The 11,410-nt window shown below is 46.1% G+C and overlaps 1 protein-coding gene across 6 annotated transcripts in view; it reads left to right on the top strand.

Annotated features, from left to right (window-relative positions):
* NIPAL3 (NIPA like domain containing 3) overlaps positions 1–9,412 on the top strand; it is a 51,215-nt gene extending 41,803 nt beyond the window's left edge. For 5 of the 6 annotated variants that reach the window (XM_024125258.1, XM_024125259.2, XM_055083608.1 and 2 more), the window contains 3 exons: positions 1,884–1,947; positions 4,343–4,437; positions 8,372–9,412. In XM_024125258.1, the coding sequence (XP_023981026.1) occupies positions 1,884–1,947; positions 4,343–4,437; positions 8,372–8,571 (359 nt within the window). In that variant the 3' untranslated portion in view covers positions 8,572–9,412. Of the gene's footprint in view, positions 1–1,883; positions 1,948–4,342; positions 4,438–5,583; positions 5,616–8,371 lie in introns of all 6 variants that reach the window. The other variant, XM_055083617.1, reaches the window with a different exon arrangement.
* The last annotated feature ends 1,998 nt before the right edge of the window (positions 9,413–11,410 follow it).

Genomic DNA, 11,410 nt, shown 5'->3' with positions numbered 1-11,410 from the left:
CGTGGCATGTGGGATCCTCCCGGACCGGGGCGCGAACCCGGTTCCCCTGCATCGGCAGGTGGACGCGCAACCACTGCGCCACCAGGGAAGCCCCACCCCCTATATTTTTTTTCTTTTTCTTTCTGAGGTGGCTTCAGAGGCTGCAAGCATATCTCTGTGTGTGTGTGTGTGTGTGTGTGTGTGTGTGTGTGTGTGTGTGTGTGTCGGTTTTTTTGTTTATTTGTTTTTAAATGGCAATGGTGACTAAGATTTTCAGAGTAAAAAGACCAGTAAGAACCAGTGCGCCCCCCATTGAGGAAGGCCCAGCCGGAAAGCCGTATATTTCGCACTGCACTTTGGACGAGTGGTGCCCAAACTGGTGTTCACAGAGGTTAGAACAAGAGGGCACACAGCCTGCCAGGGCCTGTGCCGTGCGTGGGACCCGGGATTGAGAGGGGCTTGACCCAGAGCAGCCAGAAAGCTAACCTCATGCAGAGATTTAAGTCATGGTCAACAGCTTCGGTCCAGGCAAGATTGAAAGGGATGGAAACACCGTGGTTGAGTCCGCAGTCAGGCAGGGAATCAGGAGCTCCGGGCAGGGTCGGGATGGTGGGGTGTGAAGTGGGTCCAGACAGACGCTGGCTGCAGGGTGAGGGCAGCAGGCCTGTGGCGCTGCCACACTGCAGGGTGTGACATCTGCCAGTCTCGTGAGGTTAGAAAGCTCCGGCGGCTTAACCACGAAGCCTTGGTTTTCCATCTTAAGAAAGATGGGGGTGGGGCTTCCCTGGTGGCGCAGTGGTTGCGCGTCCGCCTGCCGATGCAGGGGAATCGGGTTCGCGCCCCGGTCTGGGAGGATCCCACGTGCCGTGGAGCGGCTGGGCCCGTGGGCCATGGCCGCTGAGCCTGCGTGTCCGGAGCCTGTGCTCCGCAACGAGCCTGTGCTCCGCAACGGGAGAGGCCACGACAGAGGGAGGCCCGCGTACCACAAAAAAAAAAAAAAAAAAGAAAGATGGGGGAAAAATGTGGTACATATATACAGTGGAATATTACTCAGCCATAAAAAAGAACGAAATAATGCCATTTGCAGCAACGTGAATGGACCTAGAGATTGTCATACTGAGTGAAGTTAAGTCAGTGAAAGACAAATATCATATGATATCACTTATATGTGGAATCTAAATAAAAGGTACAAATGAACTTATCTACAAAATAGAAATAGAGTTACATATGTAGAAAACAAACTTATGGTTACAAGGGAGTAAAGGGGAGGGGAGGAATAAATTGGGAGATTGGGATTGGCATATACACACTACTATATATAAAATAGGTAACTAATAAGGACCTACTGTATAGCACAGGCAACTCTACTCAATACTCTGTAATGGCCTATATGGGAAAAGAATCTAAAAAAGAGTGGATGCATGTATATGTATAACTGATTCACTTTGCTGTACACCTGAAACCAACACAACATTGTAAATCAACTATACTCCTATAAATACTTAACAAAAAAGAAAAAGAAAGAAAGAAAGGTGAGAGAGAGGAGTGTGTAAAAACTGGTAAGTCTCTAGTTTAGCTCATAGTGTCGTTTCACTGGGGGAAGCTGGGCAAAGGGTACGTGGGAATCCCATACTATTTCTGTGCATCTAATATTATCTCAAAATAAAAAGTTAAGAAAAAAAAGATGGAGGTAAGAGAGGCCTAGGTGGGGGAGAAAGAAAAGACAGTCTTTTCCCCCCAGATGGCTTTTATTCCATTCTGCTAATTTCTCACTAGGTGCAGTCATAGTATTTTGGACCCCTTTGGTATTCTGTAGGGAAGGGAGCTTCGCCAGATCCTAAACAGACTGGCAGGTAGGTGATCTGAAAACAGCTCACCCGCATTTTCCATTCTTTGCTGCTCAGGCGCCATCTTCTACCTGGACTTCCTCGGGGAGGACGTGCTGCACGTCTGCATGTTTGCACTGGGGTGAGTCCCATCCTGCTCCCTGGCCCCGAATTCCAGGCAGGCTGCCCCTCTCTCCCCACGCCTGCTCCAGCCTCTCAGGCAGTCCCTCAGAGCCAGAGGAGCAGCTGGCAGTGGGACCTTTGTTCCCAGAGGTGAGCGTTTCATTCCCCAAAGGGCTTTACTTTTCCTTTCTTCTCTTTTGGGCTTTAATCTCCTTGTCATTTCAAACACATCACACTTTGACCCATGAAAGACTCTCAACCTCACCTCAGATCAAAGAAATGTATACTGAAGCTAAACAAGATGCCATCATTTTGCAAAAACTAACAGGAGGGGTAATGGCCCATGTTGGCAAAAGGATGAGGAGCCCAGCTGTCTGCCACAGTGTGAGAAGTTCTTTAATGTGGGAGGACAATTTGGCATAACAGTAAAAATTTTTTTTTTTTCAAAGCAAATGAACTTTTTTTTTTTCCTTCTTATTTTATATTTTTTATTTTTGGCTGTGTTGGGTCTTCGTTTCTGTGCGAGGGCTCTCTCCAGTTGCAGCGAGCGGGGGCCGCTCCTCATCGCGGTACGCGGGCCTCTCACTGTCACGGCCCCTCCCGTTGCAGAGCACAGGCTCCAGACGCGCAGGCTCAGTAGTTGTGGCTCACGGGCCCAGCCGCTCCGCGGCATGTGGGATCTTCCCGGACTGGGGCACGAACCCGAGTCCCCTGCACTGGCAGGCGGATTCCCAACCATTGCGCCACCAGGGAAGCCCAGCAGTGAAATTTTTAAATGAGCATGCTTCTTGATGCAGCTTTCCATTTCTAATCATTTATCTTGGAAAAGTAAATGATGGACGTAACGACACATGTATGAGGGTGTTTATTATTTTAAAAATTAATTGTATAAGCAAATAATTGGAAACAACCTAAATGCCCATCAGTAAAATACAGGTTAAATAAATTACACTATCTTCATATAATTAAGTACCATACTGCCATTTTGAAAAATTGAGGTCAGTCTATTGGTACTGAAGTAGAACCATGTCTAGGATACATTGAATGAAAAAAGTTACATTTTTAAAAATGTATAGTATACCCTATGAGCCAGCAATTCCACATCTAGATATAGACCCAAAAGAAATTAGTTATATATATTGACAAAATGACTTGTACATGAATATTTATAGTAGCTTTATTCATAATATGACAAAATGACTTGTACATGAATATTTGACAAAATGACTTGTTCATGACAAAATGACTTGTACATGAATATTTATAGTAGCTTTATTCATAATATGCCCAAACTGGATACAACAGGAGAGTGGAAAACAAGTTCTAATATATTCAGACAATGGGTCAGATAATGCGTTCAACACAACAATTAAAAAATAATGAACTAGTAATACACACAATGAAGTGGATGAATCTTAAAAACATTTATCAGGTGAAAGAAGTCAGACATAGAAGAGTACACGCTGTATTGTTTAACTCACAAGAAGTTGAAGAACAGGCCAATCGATTCTGTGGACGTCAGAGCAGTGGTTTCCTCTGGGGAAGGGTGTGCATGAATGGGGAAGGGTCTGCATGAATGGGGAAGGGGCACAGGAAACTTTCTGGGGGTAAGGGATGGAAATGACTTCTCTATTGACCTGGGTGGTGATCCCACGAGTGTGTGCACAGGTAAGATTCATCGAGCTCCACATTTAGGGATTGTGCATTTTATTGCCTGTAAATTATGCCTCAGTTTTTAGAAAGTGTGCTTGTTTATCTAAGCTCTGGAGAAAAGAAAAAAACAAAAAAAACTCTGGAAGAATATACACCTATGGTGGGGGCGAGTACAGGGACTTTCTAATTTTTACTTTCTCTGCTCCTGTATTGATTGAATTTAGGCCATAAAGAACTTTTTAATTAAAAAAAAAAAAATCGGGCTTCCCTGCTGGCGCAGTGGTTGAGAGTCTGCCTGCCGATGCAGGGGACACGGGTTCGTGCCCCGGTCCGGGAAGATCCCACATGCCGCGGAGTGGCTGGGCCCGTGAGCCATGGCCGCTGAGCCTGCGCGTCCGGAGCCCGTGCTCCGCAACGGGGAGAGGCCGCAACAGTGAGAGGCCCATGTACCGCAAAAGAAAAAAGAAAAAATCTTTAAAGGCAGGGTTCTGAGATACAGGGTAAGTGGAGGTGAGGGTTTGGCCAAGGATGGCCTGATTTGTTCTGATTGAGGCTTGTGTGGGCTGCACGGGCTGTTATTATTCATCTCGCATCTGCTTCCTGCTGACCCCAGGCGCGGCCGCCTCTCAGGGCCACTCAGCAGTGAGCCCACCTCCGCAGCCTGCCACCCTGTTTTCCCCTTTTTCCCATTACTCACGTTTGAAAGCAGCCCTCCCAACCTCACCCTGGCCTTGTTTCTCTTCTTCATCTGTGTTCGCCAGGTGCCTCATCGCATTCTTGGGTGTCTTCTTAATCACACGTAACAGGAAGAAGGCCATTCCCTTTGAGCCCTACATTTCCATGGATGCCATGCCAGGTAACATTCAAATCCAGCTGGCCAGCCCATCCACATAGAATGACTGCTACTTCCTGTTTAAAAAGAGACAACCAGCCTCTGGGTTTGGTGCAGGGAAGGTGTGCTGTGCTATTATGATGTGACTGTCTCTCTTTTTTTTTTCTTTCTGTTTTTTGTGGTTTTTTTGGTTTTTTTGTTTGATCTCAGTTTGCAAAAGAGGAGGCAATGGCTGAGACACCTCGATTGGTTTTGAGCACATCTTGCCAGTTCTGATGTCAATTTGGGGCTCTTTTAAAGACATTCCTGATTCACACTGGATATAATTATGATCTGCAGCACCAGGCTTCATGCCTGCAAAAGGAAAAATCCAGTTCATCTCAGTGGAATGGAATGATCAGAGAGGGGAAGGGAAACAGGATGAATGAAATTCAAATACTATAACCTCACTCCTTAGATTCCACAAGGGAGTGGATTGCTCTGGAGAGCCTAGTTCCTCAAGGAGCTCAGGGTTCACACTGAGAAGCACAAGTTCAAATGGCAGGAACATAAATGTGTGAAGAGCACTTTCCAGCCTCGAGGGATTCAGATGAGGAAGTTAAGATGTTGGGCAGCCCCATCTAGATTTGCTGACCCAAATTCTATAGGATACTAGCGGCCACTAGCTTTCACTCTTTAACTCAAATTTAATTTTTATTTTAGATATATAAGGTGGAACTCTCTCCAAAGCATAATCTCCCACCCTGCATTAAGACAGTCTTGTGAACAAAAGACAGTCGCAGTGATGGAGTAGAGTACTACTTAATAAAGTACTCGGGAGGCAGGCGTGTTCTCAGGGCTGACCGAGGTGCACATGATTTAAATGGCCCCAGGGTTTCTGTGTCTACTTTTTATATTATTTCCTCATCTCTTGCTATTAAGCTGTTGTCTGTCATTCTTGCTGTTACCAGCCTACCTGTGTATACCAGCTCCGTGTCAGTCTTCTCATTGGACCCAAGTTGTTCAAATCATGTATAAAATTAAAATAAACAAGCTCTGAGTTGGGACCTTAAGGTTTCTCCTCCGAGTTAAGTGCATGAGCTTTAGTGCATGGACTTTTGAAACATCTAATCTGGCTGCTCAGATGCCTTTTTTGCTTACTTCCTTGTTTCTCGGCTGTGTTCCGGATAGATGAGGGCGCTGGATAGCTGAATTCCAGATAGGTGAGGTGTCAACTCTGTGTGTGCAAGTATGTGTATGTACGTGTGTGTTTGTGTGTTTATAAACCGTGTATGTGTATACATCTATATAAGTATTTGCATTTACGTATATACAGATGTGTTTTCTGGTAGAAGATAGAAGGTAACCTAAGGTAATCTTAGGTATCCGCGTTCTGTGATCTGTTTGTGCACGTGGCTCTCGCTTCCTCTTTGTGCCTTGTGACCGGTGGGAAGTTGGATGTTGCAGAAAGGAGACCTGCCCTCGTACCGTGGCATGTCAGGACTTCTGAGTAGGCCTGGCTTCTGTACTTTGAAGCTGAGCATGGGCTTGGAGTTCAGATGATCTCGATTCAAATCCCAGCTCTCAACCACCTACCTGCTGAGTGACCTTGGGCGTGTGCCTGGACCTCCCAAGGCCTCTGACCCTCACTTGTAAATTGCGATTCCTTATCCCAGGGTAGTGGGATAATATGTTAAAGGCCCCTTGCACAATGTCTGGGACCTGGTAGATGCCTGGTTGAATTTGGTTTCACTTCGTTTTTACTTGAAAAAAACTGTGAAAATTTCGAACACTTGTTTGACCTGATGCCAGGTAAAATAAGAAGAAGAAAACTCTTAAACAGAGACGCTTTTCCAGCTGCTTGGTTTCCCTGGTCAGCATCAGGACCTTCCTGGCTTTGGGTCTAACCAGACTGATAATCTTCACAACCGACTAGTAGCCCCGGTTCAAGAGGCATTCAAGTTCTGAAAATTAACTACATGTCACAGTTAGGAGAGGCTTGAAATAATTCTGGCACCTGGAAGACTTCTAGAAAATGAGAAGGAGAAAAACAGTCCCTGACAGCTGGGCCTTGGTGTTCCTGGCTGAACATAAACCATTTCACAGAACATCAACATCAGGCAAGGTCATTCTGGGACTGTGATGGGTCAGGACACAAACAGGACCATGCCATTGTCATGTCCAAACACAGACAGACATGAACATTGTCCAAACCATAAAAAGACCAACCATCCCCCTCACATGAGTGACTGCTGCTTCTTTACCAATCCCAGCTTTAGTCTCCATCTAGTCTTCTTTCCTTCTAGATAACAATCATTAAGATCCCCAGTTATAGAATTATCCCCACTTCCTGACAGCATCTAAGCCAAAGCAAAGCCCTGCTTCCTGAAACCTTCCTGAAATCACCTAACACAGCCCAAATTCTGTAGTAAGTCCTTCTAATACCCTCTTACTGAAACAGCTTCCCATGATGTACATCTCCTTCACTGAAATGAGTCAAGAAACCCAAATTTGTTAGACTATAGGTGTATTCCTGGTGGATTTTGGCTGGGGAACGTTGACAAAGCTAAACTATGCCTGGTAAGCCAAGTCTCTTCCCTGAGGAATAGGCATCCCCTCATCTCCTCCCAATTCCCTCCCCAAAATCTAAACCACAGACTCAAACTGTACCCTTCAAATTCCCGTCAGCCAAGGCTTGTGCAATGTGGAAGCAAAGGCCCTTCCACAGGTTGGGTCTTCCCAGGCCATTTGCAGAGTAGATAAGAGCATGGGCTTTGGTGTCAAACCCCAGCTCTGTCTCTCATTAGCTGTGTGTCCTTGAGCAAGTTACTTTACCTCTCTGAATCTCTGTGTTCTTCTCTGGAAAAGGAGGATAGTAGCATATTTCTGTCATAGGATTTGGGGGGATTAAGGTCTATAGGGAGCCCACACAGCATTCTGGTTAACAGTGTGGCCTTCAGAATTTAAACAACCTGAGTCTGCACCCTAGAGCTGCCACTTGCTAGCCTGGCGACCTCAGGCAAGTTCCTTAACTTCCAACTGCCTCATTTTCCTAATCAATAGTTGTGCGAATCAAATGAGATAAAACTTTATAACTATTTAGAGCAGTGTCTGCCACCAACTAAATGCTCAGTCCTCATCAGCCATTATCATTATTGCTGTTGTTGTTACTATTACTATTTAAAGCACTTAGCCCAGTGCGTCAGGCATAGGAAGCAGTCAGATGTCAGCTGTTATTATCACCATGGTTTCATGGAAGATAATTTGCATTCAGGTTTTTTTATTACTCAACCAGGGGGCAAGAGAATTTGAAGGGTCTTAATTCCCTACCAGGAAAAGAACTGGCCTCAGAGGAGGCCAGGTCCTACTTAGCTAGGGGAATTGTAGAATACATTTAAAGGAATTAATGACTGAAGTCTTTGCCCTCAAATGTAAGTAGAAATCCGACAACAATGTGCCCAGAGGTAATAAGCAAAATCACACCTTACTCCATATGTGGATCAGGGGTGTTAAAGTCAAAACTCTCCCTCTGAGCATCATAATACATGTGTCACCATCATGTATCCACGACACAAAAGTTATCGTCTTCTCTCAACAGTATAATGAAGTTTTCTGGATCCTGATTTAATTCAGCGAAAAGTGTTGGCATCTACCACGTTCACAACACAGTGCTGGTTCCACTTGCCCTGTGGCCCGGACATTCCCACCTCATTCTAAGCCAATGGTTTCTTTTGACAGTGGCTGGTCTGTGTGCATATTTCCTGAAGATTCATCCTTTGTTGCTTAGCAACTATAATATTTCTAGTGTATATTTATGGGTGCTCTTTTTTTGTTCAATCCAAACCATTCAGGAAGTTGACAGTGCACATGCTTAGCTCCTGAGCACTGTGATTAGTCTGTGGTGGGATAGAGGAGGATGAGAGGCAGCTTCCTTTGGCCCCACTGCATAATGATTTGGGGGAAATGGATTTCATTTCAGGTATGCAAAACATGCATGACAAAGGGATGACCGTGCAGCCTGACCTCAAAGCTTCTTTTTCCTACGGGGCCCTGGAAAACAATGACAACATTTCTGAGATCTACGCTCCCGCCACACTGCCCATCATGCAGGAAGAACATGGCTCTAGAAGCGCCTCTGGGGTTCCCTATCGCGTCCTGGAACACACCAAGGAGGAGTGAGCCCACCTTGAAGGAGACTCACCTTCTCTCCATTTACAGCTGCTCAAACCATGCTGATAGCGGTTCAACCCTTAATTCTAAAACTTGCCTTTCAAGTCTTATTTTTTTTTTTATCCAAGAACTCTGTGGATGGGGATCTTGAATAGCCTTTGTCTCTGGCAAAGGGTAGATTATCTTGGTCCTGGAAGTTTCAGATGATGAGGGTGGGGCTGGGGTGGGGGGCTGAAAGCAGTGTTCTAGGTGGGCAGTACAGAGTTCAGCCTCTGCCTGGTTGAGCCCAACGAGATTTGGAAAGCCGTTGTCATCCTTGAGGATGGTAACTGGGTTTCCCCAGTCAGTGACCAAACGTGGCCGCATTCTTTAGAGCTAAAGCAAGGCAGAGATTCTGCCCTTACTTTCCAAATCCATTGAAAGGCTGGAAACCTCCAAATCTAGTCTTCCCTCACCTTATGTGCAGGCCTGATCTCTACCCACCTCCGTCTTGATTCTGTACTTGAGATGACCTTTGTGTCGCCTTCACATGGCATGGTGAACCAGCCCTGGGTGTAACATCCTGTCACCCGCCTGTAAGATATGCACATCTGCTTTCTGATGGTCTGTGCCTCCCCAGTGAAAGTGTGCTTGATGGGTTTATACTGGATCCACTCTGAAAACTAATTTGGTTTTGGTTCTGTGAACTACTTGGTTGCTTTCTTTCCCCTCAAAGGAACTGAGAAATTAAGAGAAGAAGGGGAAGAATAAGAAAGACAGGAGCGGGGGTGATGAGCCTTCAGCCCATAAAAGGAGAAAAATCCCTTTTCATTTTGCAAGAGGTGATGCATCACCTATAAAGGACGGACAGTCAGGCTGTTGTATGTGTATTTTCCTGCACACCAGTGTCCTCTGGGAAAACCAGGGGTGCTCATTTCAGAGACAGCCTCACTCACCTCTCCTTTATAGATTGACGAACCAAGCTTGAGTCATTGGTTAACTTCCTTGGGGTCAATAGACTCTTTGGGTCCTCATCCCGGTGCACATACATCTGGGAGAAGTAGGCATTCTCAGAAATGGGGCTGCTGCTGGCTGGCTGGCTGGCTGCATACATGATTGTCTTCCCCTAGACTGACTGTATGCTTTTGAGGATGGCAGGTAAAGGTCTGCAAACTTTAATGAAAATAAGGATCCCCTAGGGAGTTTATTGAAAATACGGATTCCTACACCCCAACCACAGGTACTCTGATTAAGTGGGACTGGGACCGGGCCCAAGAGTCTGCATTCTTAACTGGCAGCACAGGTGATTCTGAGGCAGGTAATCCTGCCTGTATCACACACCTTGAAAGCCTAATAACTGAGAGAGACAGTCTGCTGAAACCCTGACACACCCCTGCTAGAAAGTTGGAATTACCATTCCTTGTTTCCTCTTGGGGGTTCATTTGGCAGGCCGAATAATCCCCATAGGATCCATGGCATTTCTGCATCCAGTGATTACTTCTTAGAACTACACTTCCTGCTTCCCTAGGCAGCCTTGAACTAACCGGCAAGACAACAGTGTTAATAGACCAGTGTTGACAGATCATTAACCCTTATGGATTGTGCTTAATACTGATTGAGTACCTTGACTTCAAAACAGATGTCTGTTGCCTGTGATAACCACTTCTGTATTGTGTTTTAACCACTTCTGTATTGTGTCTTACATGCCTAAGAAGGCAACAGACAATGACTTTTTTTTCCCTTTAGAATAGGTATCAAAACAATATTTAGGAGGCACTTACTATGTGTTAAGCATTTGGACAGTGAGGGCTACAAGTAATAAGACCTGGTTTCTGCACTCCAAGCCAGCCGTGAGAGACACAAATACCTGGTCAACTATGGCAGGGCAGGCCAAGTGCAATAGTGGACCACAGAAAATGACAGTTATGGAGGTCCTGCTAAAGGTCAGGCCCTGAGCCCGGAACTGGGTATTCAGAATTGGAGATGATTTAGGCTCCACTCATTGATGGGTGGCAAATCTAGCTAAGATTTGGGCAAAGCATAGAAAGTAGAGTGATCACCCCCAGGGAGAGGGGCCAGCATTTGCAAAGACACAGAGATGGGTTGAGGCGGGTGGCAAAGGAAGAGCCAGGGTAGGTAATGGGAAATGAGCCTGGAAAGATAAGCAGTGGAGGTAGAATCATGGAGGGACTTGAAGGCCTGGCCGAGGAGTTTAAACATATCCTAGGGAACATGGGAGCCATTGATGGTTCACTAGGAAGAGAATGGCAGGATCTGCACTGATTGGAAAGGAGGCCCTATGCAGTTTGGAGGAAGACTCTGAAGGGGTAATAAAAGTCACTTTTCAAGGTCAGGGTGCACAGCTGCAGGAACAAAACACGAAAGGGGGATTAAAATCCAATTTCGCTGCTATTCACATTTTCCCAGTGATGTTTCTAACGTGGGCCGGGAGGGGGTGTGAGGGCAGAGTGGATAAAGGGAAGGTGAGCGGGGAGGCCATTTAAATGCGTCAAACCCAGGTGATCATTTGGTATCTTATGTGCTCCCAGCCTTACTCTGCCCCCTTCTCTTGGTTTTGTGTTAGATCTTTTAACCTGGAGTCAGGCAAGAGTGATGAATGGATAAAAGCACATTGTAAACTCAGGTCAGCTGACGATCATGGGTTCAGTGCCGCCCAGGAGTTGCCTTCAGGTTTAGGGCAACAGCGCCATCCTGTGAGGCTGCATACAGGAAGGTTGCGCAGAGTTGCATGGTGGCTGCGCAGTGGAAGCCAGGGTAGGTCACCTGGGTCCCAGGAAGAACGGCTGATGTGGAGCCATGGTCCCCAGAATTCTGACTCTGTCTTGGGCTGGCATCTCCCAGTCTTTGT

Source organism: Physeter macrocephalus, chromosome 3, assembly GCF_002837175.3.
Source record: "Physeter macrocephalus isolate SW-GA chromosome 3, ASM283717v5, whole genome shotgun sequence".
Classification (NCBI taxonomy): Eukaryota; Metazoa; Chordata; class Mammalia; order Artiodactyla; family Physeteridae; genus Physeter; species Physeter macrocephalus.
The sequence above is the reverse complement of the archived record's forward strand: the minus strand, read 5'-3'. Positions and strand labels throughout refer to the sequence as shown.